The sequence below is a fragment of the Protomyctophum bolini genome, assembly GCF_963924005.1.
Source record: "Protomyctophum bolini genome assembly, chromosome: 12".
In the NCBI taxonomy this organism is placed as follows: domain Eukaryota; kingdom Metazoa; phylum Chordata; class Actinopteri; order Myctophiformes; family Myctophidae; genus Protomyctophum; species Protomyctophum bolini.
The window spans coordinates 33,993,202-34,009,940 of record NC_137873.1 but is presented as its reverse complement, the minus strand read 5'-3'; the positions used below and the strand labels follow the sequence as shown (position 1 = coordinate 34,009,940).

Sequence of the window (16,739 nt, the reverse complement as noted above, 5' to 3'; positions counted from 1 at the left end):
ATACTGTATAAGGTTGTTATATACAACCAGTAACTGGGAAATCATTTTGATGTGTTGTCAATAATCAAATTTGATGTCGACATGTCAAAAAGGTTGCCGAACGCTGTGTAAGACGTACATCATCGTCTCAGTTCTAATTTGCAGCTGTTCAAGCTAGATCTTAATTCAGCAGCTGGATAAGCAATGAATTTAGTTAGTTATTGCTCACAAGACGCCAGCAATTCATCGTTTCACCAAACACCCCTGAAAGGTATAAACACTTCCTTTTGGAGGCCCTTGGTGAGGTTTGGCTCCACTGATAAAGCTGCAACAGTGCACTATTAAATAAATAAATGCAGTGTGTGTACTTTACTACGGCAGGGACAAATTAGCCAGTGGGGCCGGGGCCCTTCAGGGAAATTAGACCGTAAGCGTAAGGTACTAGGTTTGACGCCCTGAAAAGGGCTCCTGGGGCCCTTCATTGGCTGTTGATTTTGTTAAATTTAGGTAAAAAAGATGATAAAAACACATAAAAACACGAAAATGTTGCGCGCACGCGGGCTATGGCAAAATATTACCGGCCCAGGGGCCCTCATGGGGGTTAATCCGTCCCTGCACTACGGTAGTCACAAACGATGACAGTCAGTTATTGGCTTGCGAGTGATGGCTATAACCTCCAAGACTTTGTGCTTCACATCAACAGTCGTCTAATATAATACAGACAGAACAGTAATAACAGAACAGTGTTAAGGACACGGTTTGATTAGTATCATACTCCACATGTCAACAAAAAGAAAGAAGAAATCTCCATTATTGTCAAAGTGAGCTCTTAATTTAAGGCTATGAAATACTTCTCGCGTCAACACTTGAGTTCAGTTGAAACTACGTCCCGTTTGTCTGCAACTCCAATCACTGTACTGTAGTTGCAAGGGATCTCGAATGACACACAATGCATGGACGGTTGGTGAACATTATGAGGAAGTAAGAGTGGCACCAAGGTAATAAGAAAGGTTATGTACATGAACACAATGGTTGTATATATATCGTTTATTATATTTGATAATTTTTTTACATCACAAACGGTGTTATTTGTGGCGTATTACATGTACTGGAATAACAATAGGTTATAATGATGCCATTGTACAATGCATTTCCGTTATAAATTAACCGAACTGAATTGGGTTGAGGAAGGTGGAGGTGTTTTGAGGCAGTTCTCCTGTATCTGTACCCCGATTTATGCTTCAGCGACCAAGTGTCACTTGACGAAAACCTATTTTCAACTGAAAAATGTGTCACTGCATCACTTAAAAAACACTTTGTCGCCAGAGCATAAATCGAGGTTCAACACATTCTACTCAGTGTTCCATCATGTACACTACACTATGAAAGCTGGAAGACACTTGTGGTTCAATCAGATAGAAACACATTCAAGGGCTACACTTGGACTTGTTAATAATCTTTCCCTTTCCACATTCAATGTCCAAGTGCCTTCAGGTGCACAATCAGAGATGAGCAAATACGTTTTCTTTATATAATTATGTGTATGTATGTATGTGTATATCTGACAAATGTCTCCACACAGAGCAATATAGAATGTCTTCAGAGCAGGTATTTACAAATATCTGTCAAGTTTAGGAATGTTACCAACAAACCTTTTTTTACTTCACTAATGTTCAATAGAGAATAGATTACTATCACAGGAGATTGTGCTGATCGGTAGTACATGGTCAAAAACATCCATAAAGAAAGCCAGATTCTTTTCTGTTTTAACGAACCCACTCAGTCATTACACATAAAAAGGGGCCGACTCCTGAAGCAGGCTAAATGCTTTTCTTTTTTGTGACAATCCGTATGCCTAACATAACAACAAAATCCCCAAAACAGGGGAACATGTAGGCTCACTTGAATCATCAGCTGTATAAATATATAAAGATACAATCACCGAATTTGCCTCACAGCATTCCCTTTGAACAACAACGTTCAAAAACTGGCCATGGAGTAAATGCTATAACATCCGATGAAACTCTCTAGCTACCCAAAGGGAAATCAAAACAAGTCATTTTGCACTCTTACATCAGTTCCCTCCACTTGCCTTCCAACAATGTAAGCCAGGGCATACTCCAGATGCTATAGTGACTAGATACATTCTTCTAATCAATGAGACATTTAAGAGCCTCACAGTAGCAAAGGCAGCAATGAAAAACAGTAGTCTTTCCTAATATCAAGTATTTTGACACAGACCAGCCTATAGGCACGAGTATTCTGCCCCATTATCGTCTTGTCACAGTTGAGCATGTCATAGGGTTTGGTAGTCACTCACCACATGGCACTATTTAGATAGATGCCTTGAAACTTCCCCATTTAAACCGATTATAGACTATAGTGCTAGTACAGTATGTATACTAATCCATGGCTGTTCTCTTTGATTGATATACAGAAAAAGAAATCTACAACTGATCTATGTAACTTATTTCACCACTGTTTAGAATAGCAATTTCTTTTTACACTTTCACTTGAATGACTCAAAAATACTTGAAAAAAAAAACTAAGAATCCACAGCATGAGACACAAATGAATTTAAGTTAATGCCATACCATGGCAGTTAAACCTGAGTTCTGTTTTGGAAGTGGTCATTTTCTTTATGATAGTATTCTATTTCTATTCAGGCATTGATAAAGTCTACTAAATGTTCGAGTATACACTCACCCTTTTCTGTAATACATAAATTATTTCACAGTTTGCCGTCAATTCCCAGATATCCCGCCCACCCGCCCCCTACTTTATGTCGTCAACAAGCAAATTCCTCAAAGTTGCCTAGAGTCGGGTGACGAGGTAACATGTTCGGCGTGAATCCGAGACTGTCCGAGTGACTCCGGAGGGTGTCACAGGTGCTCTGCAAAACAAGGGAAGGGAAGGAGGGAAGACGTGTTCAACCATATTAAGGGAGAAATGATGAGGGGAATGGCGATGAAGGAAAGACATGAATCACAGATAAAAGTAGAGAGGGGGGGGGGCGGAACAATCATAAATGGATATGGAAAAATGTATCAAATTCAGCCAGGACCGATATGGTGTCAAGACAAGATAGGCAATGAATGAAAGACAAACAAAACAAAAACAAGAAACGATTCAAAAGGTGATTGTCGAGCATGGTAAACAGACGAGACCAGAGTTCAGAACATATCATTGGAGACAATGAATGACAACGTGTTATGGAGATGATTATGATGGATTTGGAGGTCAAGAGGGCAGCAACATCAGATGAGTTTCACAGGTAGAAGAAAGAGCGCAAAGAAAATGGAGAAAGGATAGTGTAAGATGAACAGCAGGAGGGAGAAGGAAGGAAAGAAAAACAGCACATTTTAGTCCTGATTTTTATATTAGTATGTTAAAGTCTGTGTAGGTGCAGACATTATAAGATCCACATTATGTCTGCCCTATGTGTGCAAAGGTTCAGTTGATATTGCTGAAATGTGGATAAAGAGATGCTACCATATACAGTACGTAGTCACATTGGTGTAAATGTTTATTCCAGCAGACAAAGAACCATTTAGTTTTCTTTGTAAACTATCATGGCATGCAGCAGACCTGCGATAACATCACAAAGTAATGCATCTAGTGATGTTATTGGGCACCTTTGTGCTGCGGGAAAACAATTACAATGTGTCGGGAGAGCACCACTTAAAATAAAACGTGTGTTTATTTTGTTTTCACGGGAATACTGCGATTTATCCTGAAGGAAAGAAAGCATCATTATTCAATGAAAAGATGGAAGCAAGTGTTGTGTATAGTGCTGCCAAGAGTAAAAAAAAAAGTTATGTTCTTGGAGAATCCAACCAACACACTTCTGTTGTTAAGCCAATAATCACAGAAACACTCTGAACTAACCTAGCCTGAGGTATTGGCAATGAATTCAACTTGTTTTTTTTCTCCACGGCTATGAGTCTTATAAATCACCCACTGTTTTGTCATGAAGGCAATCTAAGAAAACCCCAAACCAAATCGGCGTCGTCATGTGACCACAGAGGAATGATGTATGAAATGATGTCTAGAATGTCTGAAGAAGAGGGACAGCATGGTAGGGAGGATCTATTAGCGATGGGGTTTGCTACCTGGGGGCATGATTAGGCGTGACACCAGGGCTGGTTGGGTTCTCTGGAAACTCCTGGAATAGACATGATGAAAAGAAAGATGGGTGAGGGTGACTGAAATGAAAATAAACACAATGCAATGCTATAGGGCTGCAACTAACCATTTTCTGAGCAATTATTCTATTGATTACTTTATCAATAATGAACTAACTGAGAATTTTAAATAATTTGTTTTAGTTTTTAACAAGATTTGTTTTTCTAATCTGCTAAATCGATTATTCTGATTAACACTTATAAATCCTAATTTAATACTATTTTTAAAACAGTGTTGCACAAAAATAGTCCATCTACAAGCTCATAATGTGGGTGAGCTTGTAGCTATGCTATTTTTGCTATTTAAAAAACAAAATTAAAGAAATAATGCTAAATTAAAATAAACTAGAGTGGTACCCGTGGGGCCTCTACAGTGGTGCCCATGGGGCACTGGCCTGCTTGGAACGATGCAAGTTGGAAATTAATGCCCCACCCAGATATTATGCGTTGGAGCCTCTACAGCGGTGACCGTTGGGCACTGGCCTACTTGGAACGATGCAAGTTGGAAATGCATGGCCCCATCCAGATATGATGTCTGTCTCTCTTTTATGCCCATATATGGAGTTCTTTGTAAGGCATGCCCAAATATGGAGTCTAGGCAGACGTCAGATTGATGTCAGAACAAGCCAGCTCCATATATAGACCCTGGGCATGCCAGAGCCAGGGCAGAGGCCCCCTGTGGTGGTGTGGAACCACTGCACCCCCTGTGGTGGTGTGGAACGCACCACTGCACCCCCTGTGGTGGTGTGGAACGCACCACTGCACCCCCTGTGGTGGTGTGGAACGCACCACTGCACCCCCAGTGGTGGTGTGGAACGCACCACTGCACCCCCTGTGGTGGTGTGGAACCACTGCACCCCCTGTGGTGGTGTGGAACGCACCACTGCACCCCCTGTGGTGGTGTGGAACCACTGCACCCCCTGTGGTGGTGTGGAACGCACCACTGCACCCCCTGTGGTGGTGTGGAACGCACCACTGCACCCCCTGTGGTGGTGTGGAACGTGCATGTCCAATTTGATGTCGGCGGGGAGAGCGGTTCTCAAGTTACGTAGACAGACAGACAGACAGACAGACAGACAGACAGACAGACAGACAGACAGACAGACAGACAGAGACTTTGTGCATTTATAGATCCACACGGAATCAATTATTTTCATTGAAGTTGATTATAGCTTTTATAGTTGATTAAATTGATTAGTTTCAATAACAGTTACTGTTGCACGCCTACAATGCTACGTAACCTAGCTAGGGAATATATTCAATTGCATTTTTCCATCGACGGCATTGGGTTTAAGCAAGCATGAATGGAGCACTTGCTGTAGCACTTGCCACTGCCCCGACAACTTAACTTATGTAACTTAGATAGCATTTTATGTAGACATAGCACTATATAGTATATGCATAGTTCATTATATAGATAAGATATTCCACTGTTAGGTTCATACGATGACTGCATGATGACTATTTTTATGTATTTAGCATGTATTTTTGTTACTGCTTTACTATAAATCACTCTGGATTAAGAGCATCTGCAAAATGCCTGAATTGTAAATTGTAATGACTTCATTGCTGGGGTTGTTTAGATGTGATATCTCTGTAGAAATACGGTTAAAATTATATGATAGCAAAGCATAGGAGTCACAGACGATGATTCACTATATGTAGATGATAATATGGTATTATGAATGATGGATACTGCACATAATCACACTTCATTCATTAACTCCTTGTCCCTTGTAAAAGCATAAAAAAATATATTCTAAATACCCGACACCTCAGAGAATAGTTTTTGCTACTATCGCTGTTCTTAACTTCCTAAACTAATTTAGTTTCTTATGTTAGATCAAATGATAAACCATACTGTATACTGTACTAGAAAATCAAATTTGTGTGTGTGCTTAGATTTACATATTCACTCATATGAGGGAGAATAAACAACTTATTTCAATCTTTTCTTCCACACCAGCTGCTGAACCAAATTCTATAATTAAAGCAACCATACATGCAACTATACACAAATACTCATGCAGAGACAAAACCCATGTTTGGTTTTTTTCGGTAACTTCAAGCAAAGTAAAGATGTTATGGTGTCCAAGCAACATGGAATACTTTAACACTTTCTAATTCTTATTGTTAGAAATTAAAAAAAAAAAAAACATGGGTTTGTCCGACACATAAGGGAGTGTCACTCACAATTTGAATTGTTTGCTTTAGCAGACCAGCTACAAAATAGTAAATATATGGTACAAAGGAAAATAAAAAGTAAAATGTCTGCCCTCACAAACTTACGTTTAAAAGCTTTTTAAATGCACAGTAGCAGCTAAACCAAACAATGTCTCATAACAGTGCTTATCCTACATCTACATTTTTATTTTATTTTTGGAAGTGGACTGAATCAATAATCTCTTGGTTTCTTGATGGGGCTGGTTCAAGCGTTACAGTAACTGTAATATGGTAAGGGGTTGTGTTTCTCATACATACATTTGTTCTCGTGTGTGCTTTATTGTGTGGTGGATACAAAGGGGGGGAATCCATTTCGTATTCTCCGAACATAGAACTACGACATGGAATCAAAATGAAAAGTCCTGAGGGACCAAGCTTTTAATTCTAATGGTCTGTTAGACTAGGTTTCAGGGCAGTCGGGCAGTAAATCCCCATGAAATAGGACGAGCACAGGGACTGCTTGGCCTTAACAACCACATCAACCCTGGCCTCCCCATTGTGGCATAAATTAAATACATTCATGAATAAAGTTAAATATACAGGGAGAAACTTGAATGAATGTTTTCCAGGTCTTGGTTGAAGCTGGTACATCATGATCCACTTTCCAGATTGTGGATTGTTGTAATCTTAATCATGGTAAATACCGGTATTGCATTCTTTGTTTACATACATGTGGCTATTATTAGAAATGTATTGTTATTTGTATGAGTAATTGTGTAGTATAACAAGACAGTGCAGACTATAAATGATTAATTATGCCATCTCAAAATATGGGTCCCCTTTGCTCTGGGGGGATGAAAAGTAATACATTTGCACTGCAGCGCTGATATATTTGTTTACTTATGTTGAGGGCTTTACTTTAAAATTCACTGTGAGAGCAAACATTTTTTCTTTTTGTGTGTGTATTGTTTTGTTTCTATAATCCAATGCATTGAGGGGAGAATTACCAGATTGTCGCTCGGACAGCGGCGTGGCCGTCTCTTCCGTAAGAAGTAACCCAAAACCTTATCCTTGAACACCTAAATACAAACACATTAGATTAGCACTACAGACTAGAAATATATGCTATCCACTGTTCATGACTTATTCCAGCGTGAGCAATTCACTTGCAAAACTAACTGATTAGTTGTTTAATAAAAATGGGCTACAACTTGAGAGCCAACACTTTACCTCATATAGATAGTCAAATATTTCCAGTATTGTTAGAACACTGGCTCCAATAAACAACCCCATCTGACCTCCAATGTCACCTAGCCAAAGACAGATGGACAAATACGGACAAGTCATTTAAAGGACCACGCTTCACCCATTTTCAACCTATCTTCGTACAGTATAATTGGCCCTCACTGAAGCTCATTACAGGATTTTCTCTTGTCTCTTGTTCCGACAGTTCAGTTCAGGTAGGTGGGTTTGATTATTTCAAACAAGATTTCCAATTTAAACAATTAACGCGAGAACAATGCTGGCTTCTATTTCAGTATGCTAACTTTCCAGGAAGAGGACGGCTGTAGCTTCCATTAGCTCGGAATGCGCATCAGCATTAACAGATTTTCTGAACTGTCCATAGGCCACCAATGAGACGCAGAGGGAGTAGACACATTCTGACCGACTACGTTTTTCATGTCATACGAAAGCAGGGAGCCATATAGCTTCAAATTGACATATTAGTTGTTCAGTTTGACCCACCAGTTTTGGAGATATGGCTTATAGAGTAATGTCTTGCAGAAAACAGGCTTGAACGGTTCACTTCTGTGGACTCTAACATTACACCTAGCTACATGTTAGCATTTATTTCATATTACATGTCGATTTCAGCTCTGACATTTATTTCAGACAAGCTCTAGGTTCTCAAAGTGGGGTCCGGGGACCCCTAGGTGTCCTTGAGGGAGTTCCAGGGGGTCCCCAAATAAATTATAGTTTGTAACCAAATTGACCCTTATGTGTAACTCTTAAAGAGTGTACAAATGGAACCAAATGGACCCATTAGGGTTAATTTGGTTCCATTTGTACACTCAAGAGTTATTTTACAATATAAATTCAGTTTTCAGAGATAGAAATGCCATTAAAAATGCCTGTTGCATGTCAAACTGGGGGTCCTTGAAATGGAAAATAGTTGAAAATCACCGGGTCCCCGGCATATATTTTCTAATGGGGATCCGCGGGGTAATGAGTGTCATTTTTGGGGTCCTTGACATGAAACATGGGAACCACTGCTCTCGTATGTGAAGAGTCTGCCTGTGCTATTAACTCATTTTGGATAATTCTTTTTAAATAAATTCAGTTTTTCCTCCTCTGGTGAAAAGCTGGAGGCCGCCTCATGGCAGCCCTTCAGTCAAATCTGGCCACTATAATGATGCCATCTTTTAATGAGCATTCAGTGAGGACCAATTATATGAAGATAATATTGAAATGAGTGAAGTGCTCCTTCAACAGTGATGAATTAAATTGTTCCTTGCAGACAACTTCTCACCAGCAGCTCACTTTGACACGGCATGACATTACCATGATGCATTCTGTTCAGGTTTCACACTTTCAAATGGATGGACACAAAAAGCTCTGCCAGTAGGTGATAACAGTGTGACAGTGGTTCTCAAACAATGTGCAGAGGCACTCAGGTGTGCTATACAACTACACAAAAAGCATACAGTAGGTGGACATTTATTTCATTTTATTATGAGGCCACGCACAAAAGGTGCAGGCACCCTATAATATCTACTACTGTAGTAACACCTTTTCTAGTTCGGACATATCAGACTTTGCAGAATGTTAGTGTTTGCCAAATGGGCAAGAAACTAATCTCACACCCATTGGCCAAAGGGGGGCGCTATAGCAATCAATTGAGAATACAAATTTGAACAGGCATATAACTCAGGCCCTGTTTGACTATGACCATGACACTTCAATACATGTGTACCATTATAGGCTCAAACGCACAAACCTTTGTATCACCGGTATTTATTGTGCGTTGAATGTTTTGTGCAGATTGCTCAAAGATCGTTGGAGGAATAGGGATTTAAATGTAAAACTCAGAATGGCAGAAATTCTTGAGGCAAATTTGTTCCTCATGCGGAGAGGCATGATGAGTAAATCATTTTGTGATTTAATTACAAACGGGGCACGAGTTATGCCTATTCACACTGTGTGTTTTCAATCGATGGGCACAAAACGTTTGAAAACCACTGCTGAACAATATATGAATAATGAATATATGAAACAGGTGCGGCGCTTCATGGAGGACTGGAGTGTGGCTTCCCCAGAGTAACCTAGTAAGAGAGTGGCGACACTCCCATTGTAACAAATGGAATGCGGAAGTGCTCATTCTATCTCAATGGGACATAGTTCCAATGTTTGGAACTATATAGCCCACAGACACCCACTTTGCGGCGAGATCAAAGCGTGTCGCCACTCTCTTACTATTCCACTCGGGGCTGCCCCAGCCACTATAATGACTGTGCAGACTTCGCACACTGGGCAGAACCATCACAATGTAATACTTTAGTTTGAAAGCTGATACATTGTCACTTGTGAATTTTAAGGCATTACCACCATACCTTCAAGTACTGGATGCAATCTTTGGCCTATATATATATCACCCGAGTCACATACTAGAAATAACGGTCATGGTTGGTAGTAGCTTACATTGTTTTTGTCGTGACCAGACGTTAAAAAACATTAAATAGTACTTTAATGTTTTGGAGTAGTTGGTTTATTTGCACACTTTACAACATGCAAATTGTCTCCAAATGTATTATGAGTCAAATCATAATCAACAGTTGCCAAAAAATAAATAAAGTAAATTGCTGTCATCAGTTTGATGTCATCATCAATCACTTGTCAACAGTGAGTACAGCCAGATTGTCAATAAAGTAGCCTATAATGATTATGAACTGAATCCAAAAATGTGCCAATTCCCCTAAATATTCTATTAGTCTGGCACATTTTATTGGCCTAAAATGTATTTTCTATACTGTATATATACATTCATGAATCCACTTGCTGACTGGCTGTCACTATTGGGCTTTCCCCCCAATAGTGTCAAACTTTTCTTATGCTTTAAGTAGTAGTAACTAGGGGGTTTGCATGATTCTGAATCCATTCCAAGCATTAGGTTTGCACAAAAAACACTCCAAAATGTGATGAGGTCAGCACATTTGGTTATGGCTGTTTTTAGCGTATTTTGAGCAAAACTAATGCTTGGAATGTATTCAGAATCATGAATACTATAGTTTGACATATGTCACATGCTACTTGAAGCATATGGGAAGTTTGACATTTTTGTCAATGGTGTTAATGGTAGGGTCACAAGAAACCCCTATAAAAAAATTGCCCAAAAGTGACAGTCGGTCAGCAAGTGGATTCATGAATGTATGTATATAGACAACATTTTAGGCCAATAAAAAAAAGACACTACCAAATTTCCCACACCTGTCGGCTGCCGGACTATATATATCTTCTGATGCCTGACAGTGTTGCTCCTATACTCTCACATGCTCTGAACGCTCTGCAGCTGCAGGCATGTTGTTGTAAAGCAATGCAACGGCAAGCTTTAAATGTGTTACTTATAATTCAGCACCGCAATGCAACTGCACAGTGCTTTGTGTGAACCTGGCTTGTCCACCGCACACTGGGACTGTTTAATACAGCATAGAGACGGTTGGAGGAGGGTGATCGATCATGCACCTGTGCCCCCTGGCCCGATCGATCATGCACCTGTGCCCCCTGGCCTGGCGGCTTTGACCTTTTCAGCATCGGCGGCTTTGACCTTTTCAGCAACGGCGGCTTTGACCTTTTCAGCAACAGTAGGCCTAATGCTTAATTCTTACTCCATCGCACAATGGTGTTGCTTGCCGACAAGAACAGATTTTCAAATTGACAACCAAGTTGGCAGCGGCAAGCGACGCCGTCATACCTACGGAGTATAAATTAAGCTCATGCAGCGTGAATCTCACCAAGGAGCCCTGCAATTTCATAGGCCTTCTTCTGCTCAATCTTCTCATAATTCAGTGCTTCAAAGAAGATGTCCAAAACCAATAAATTTTCTCTGGAGAGAAGACAGACAGCAGGTTTGTTACTTCTGATGATATAACATAATGCCAAATGACACCATAAATAAACATTCCCTGCACAGCTAAATCCAGAGTGGTCATTTAACCGCTAAGCAGATGTCATGTCATTAGGCTATACAGTATGCCAAATATTTAATTATTTATTTATTTATTGCAATCATTTTCTAAAACGTTCAAAAACTAGCCAATCTACAGTACAGTACAAGATCGCAATGCATCGCTTCACGAGGCTTTGTTAGTTTGTCAATCTTGTCCTACAACATACGAGTATAAAAGTATAAAACGTTTTTAACTCATTCGCTGTTAAATGAACCCTCTGGGTGTATATTGTCTTTCATTATTGTTGCATTGAAGGTGAACGATGGAGACCAAAGTCATGCTACTGTATGCTATACTGTACATCTTTTCATAAAAAGAAAAAGAAGAAGATTCATTCATCTATCATTTCCTAACTATTACGATTCAATACTTACCCAATGTATTGCTCGGTTTTGTTGAATTTCTTAGCCAGATATTTGGCAGAGGCCTTACTGGGGATCCTAACCATGGACAGCTCCTTGCCATAGCGAGTCATGTTGCACGGGGTCTCGCACACACAGTAATCGTTGTCTTTCTCTACCAAATAGTCTGTGGATGATTAAAGTCATTGAAATGTTGTGATCACTGAAACACATGGCTGCACACACACACACAGGAAAGAAAGAAAGAAATCTGGACCATGCACACGTCAGAAAACTATTTGCTGCCATCGTTCACTTTCCATGAAAGCAAATAACGACTGAAATTGGCATTTGAGGTAAAAGTATAACAGCCCTATATTATTCATTTGACACACGGGTTCTATAAAAAGGATGAGACTCATTAGTGTTATGGCACTACTGTGTGCAGATTCTGCAGAACTGACTTGGTTGACTGGAACTCAGCAATTTATGCAAAACAATAAGCATCACAGCGCTTCCATAAAGGACGAATTATCTCAGTGCAACCCAAGTCCATTATATATAGTGCAGTGCAGACATGTGATGTTAATCTGTGACACTTCATGCAGATTGCAGTGAGTGCTGTGATTGTCCTTTGCCTCACCTAAAGCTGGGTCAGCGCACTCTTTGTACTGCTCCGGTGTGCAGACCGTAGAGGTCCCTGTCCCATGCACAGAACACAAAAGAGATCATAAATAATCACGTTATATACCGGCCACATCAAAGAGCACACTCTTCTTTTATTCCATTGTGGTAGTGGTGTCATCTTGTTTTGCGGTGGTTTGCTCATGACTGAAAACTAGGGCCGTCTCTTCCTAGTTAGTAGTCGAGTGATCGATTAGTTGGATTACTAGTCTTTTTTTCCACGCTGAATTTGTTTATTTCTAAATGATGAGCACATCTACGTATAGATATTATAAACCTTTGATACTACCAGTCTATACACTATAGGTTAATAGCCAGTAACCACTGTTAAATCAGTTGGAATGTTCCGTTCTCAACCTCAAAGGCTGGTCTCTGGTCTCTGAGTGTTGCGGTAAACACTATTTTGCAGATTACTTGATGTACAACATTCAACCAGGCATGAGGCATCCCTTATATTGAGCATAGGCAAAAACATTTTCAACATTCTTTTCAAACAAATTCCCAACATTAACAAAAAGCAAAAATAGCAGAACTACAAGCTCATAATGCTATTCTTCCTATAGGACGATGTATACAGGGGCTTTAGTTACAGTAAGTGGTTATGTAGGCTATACGGTGCTGCGTTGCTACTTGGCTATCGTGTCATGACTCTTTAGTCGACTGGTTAACGTACGTGCCACTGGAATGGGGAACCCGGGTTCGCCTCCCGGCCGAGGCTACAGTTATATAAACGCAATTACAATCACGATTAGTCAAATATATGCATGCGTACCGGGCATATGAACCATCCTGCAGTTACAGTTGGCCACCAGGTAGCGCGTCTCACAGTCGATGCGACAGGCCGTGATGCTGTACGTGGAGAAGAACTCGGAGTCTATGGGCGTGGACTTGCAGTCTCCCCATGGAGGAGGGAGGTACTGCAGCTGAAAGAGAACAAGTTGAGTGCATGTTTCCTCTCATGGGATGGCAGTCAATCACACGTCAATCAAGCCCAGCCCGGCGCAAAACCCAGGCGACCACATAAGCAGATCATAGAATCCAAACACAAATATGTCATCCACAATAGAAAAGAAATACCGAAAACTTAATCAAATGAGAATGTGCATCTGGGGGGTGCTACTGCAATCTCAAATGAAGACAATACACAACACAATATTGCAGGTAATAAAATGGCTCACGAGTAGCAGCAAGCAAACATCATGCATAAAATCACTGATGCGGCTCTAGTCCTGGGGAGGAAGCAGACATGGGAAATGGAGACAGACTTAATATATTCTATAAAAGATGTACTTTAAGACAGGACACCACAATCAATGGACGAATTGTTGAGGATCCCTGAGAATGGAAGATTGTTTTTCCTAATTGAGGCGGAGATTTTAAGTTGTTGTCTACAACACTTTATATAAAGACGTAAGCTTACTTTGACAGATTTATTGAGTAACACATAAATTGTATACATGTCCAAGAGAGTTTTTAATAAAATAAAATAAACCCTGATTGTCCAAAGCCAAGCTATTCAGCAGGATAAATGGAAGAGATTGTCTCAATTTTCAGTCTCATTAGAGGTGGCAAGAGTTTCATTAAATGGTGAAGTGCGGGTCAATTCATTCACAAGTACCCCAGGGAATTATTAGAGCATTATCTAACTGAATCTTAAAATATACTTAATACGTTTTTTCATTAAAACCACAGCACTTGAGTTACACTTACATGGTCATAATTCACAGAATACTGTACTTGACATTCTTGCCAAAGCACTCCAGGAAGCGATTGGATTTCATTAATTTCAGCACAGCTAATGTAAACAAACTTCCGGAGACTTTAAACTTGCTTGAGATAGGTCACTCCAAACCAATGGTGGACTCTTGGATCCACTCTTGGACAGATGGATCCATTCCTGACTAAAACTAAATGAAAACTATTCAAGAGACTACGACTAAAACTAAAATCTAAATTTGCTGCCAAAAACAACACAGCCCCACCTGTTGTCTTTCAGATCAGAAGCCCACAACTAGAAATCCCATTGGCAGACGCCGGGGATTTGACAACTCATGCAAACGTGAGCAAAAGGCTTATTGACATACTGTCGTTCAGCCATTATTATTACCCAAACGCTTCCGCCCGCTTAGAGTAGAATGCTAATTATGTAGCGATGTTTCAAACCAAGGCATACAGTGCTGTAGTTCTAGTCCAGAGAGTTTGAGTGCATGGTGTCATCCCTACAGGCCACAACTGTCCATAAGACCATTTATCCAGCCGTGTTTCCAGTGTGATTTCAAGCATAGGAAATTGATAAATGTATGACATTTGATATTGCCTCATTAACCACTTTAAGCCTTTACACTGGTATATATATTCTTCACTGACAATAGCAGATTTACGAGCACACAACACATTGCGTTGCGATGAGATGTGAGCTTGTAGATCTGCTATTTTCCTGCGAAGGTTTCCCCTTGGGTTCAAGTGGGCAACCACCTTAACACTGGCATTCCCATTATGGGCATGTCATGAAAAAAAGAAAAAAAAAGAAAAACTGAAATCGTAAAACTAAATGTTTTGAAGAATCTCATACATTTTCACAATTTTCAAACATAGCAAAGATCAACAAGCTCACAACGTATCGCTGTTTTTGATATGGGCTTTAAGTGGTTAACAAAACGGCAGGCAAATTGATTAATTAAAACCGTCAGGTTGTAAACACATTGTCATCACTGTCACGTACGTGGGTCCTCATGTCAGGATTAAAGAGAACTAGGAATGGCTTGCTCCCCATCAAAGGCTACTTTAATTATAGTGATTGATAGACCTACATCACGTGTCTTCATAATAGCTGAAATAGACTAATACTACAGCGAGACCATTTTAGTGTTCAAAAGTTGACCAAATGGAAACATTTGTGGGATTTGTGGTGTCCAATAAGTTGATTCATAAGGTCATTGCTCTGTCTCCATCACCCCATGTTAGTCTGCTGAATCAAAAATGAAAAACGTCAATGGACCAACATTTTGGGAGCTAGATCTACCAGTTCAGACTGTTCATTTGAACTATACCATGGTATAAACTGAACGATTATTACAGTCAGACACTGTGTACTAGTGGATATGCTAATGAGGAGCGTGTAGCCTGGCAACACACTGCAGCAATATCTGAAAGGTGGAAAAACCTACCGGCAAGAATGTATCCTAGTGATTTAAAACGAGACTCTATAGGACATAGCTCTATATAATTATATCTGTAGAACAGTATGGGTAGTGTACTATACTGTCCTATCTAGTATGTATTCTAGAGAATATGAGGTCAGGGCAGTGCCCAAACTAGACGAGGAATCTGTGTTTACATGCCTTACGCAACACTGTGAATTCAGCCCTAATTAAAGCCGCCGGTAATTATTATTTCTCCTTCCTCGTGGTGATTACAATGAAACAAACAGCAGCCCCATCTAAGAGGTCTAATTATTTATTACTTATTAATAGAAACCTTTTTTTTTGTTGCCTTCCCTGAAATCAATCGGAGTTGGTAATGGCTTTTAAATAATGGCGCGTGGATCCTGCAGTTCATCTCCTGAGTATACTACAGACTATTATTCACAGTGAGAGGATCTGATTATTTTTTAAACACTCTCCGTTAAGTCCTCGAGGAACTCCAGATTCAATCCACAAAATGTGCTCAGTCATCAATAGTCTGTAGTTATATGGGGGGGGGGGGTGCTTTCATGATGTGTAATAGGCTAAATACTGCAACCAGTAGATCATTTTAGCTATACTGTACATGAGGAAAATAATTCAGTGAAGCCTTAATGGCCATTTAATGATTTGATTTCTAATGCGTCGCTTCTAATGCCTCCAATTCTTTTCATATCTTCACTGTGTGACTTCTGTTAAATGTTTTCCTAAAGGTATTACTCTGTCAGACATGTATACATGCTGTCTAGCCAGTTTTCTTTAACTCCACTACATGCACTTATAGATGAGAATGGTACATCCAATCATTGTTACCACCTCTGTCAATATGATCAGGCTCCATTATTTGATGCCATGTACCCAGAATCATTGGATGATTCCACTAAAGATCCACATTCCACGCACAGGGTAAATCAACAGAACAAATGATCCAGGACATGAGACAAAATGGGCAATGGGGTTTGGAGGGGTAAACACGGAATG

The 16,739-nt window shown here is 40.0% G+C and overlaps 1 protein-coding gene across 2 annotated transcripts in view; it reads right to left on the bottom strand.

Moving 5' to 3' along the window:
• Positions 1–2,763: 2,763 nt before the first annotated feature.
• asic1c (acid-sensing (proton-gated) ion channel 1c) overlaps positions 2,764–16,739 on the bottom strand; it is a gene marked incomplete at its 5' end in the record, with an annotated part of 109,620 nt that continues 95,644 nt past the window's right edge. For both annotated transcript variants that reach the window (XM_080778035.1, XM_080778036.1), the window contains 8 exons: positions 2,764–2,872; positions 4,092–4,144; positions 7,334–7,405; positions 7,557–7,636; positions 11,336–11,427; positions 11,926–12,079; positions 12,536–12,592; positions 13,349–13,499. In XM_080778035.1, the coding sequence (XP_080634161.1) occupies positions 2,794–2,872; positions 4,092–4,144; positions 7,334–7,405; positions 7,557–7,636; positions 11,336–11,427; positions 11,926–12,079; positions 12,536–12,592; positions 13,349–13,499 (738 nt within the window). In that variant the 3' untranslated portion in view covers positions 2,764–2,793. The remainder of the gene's footprint in view (positions 2,873–4,091; positions 4,145–7,333; positions 7,406–7,556; positions 7,637–11,335; positions 11,428–11,925; positions 12,080–12,535; positions 12,593–13,348; positions 13,500–16,739) is intronic.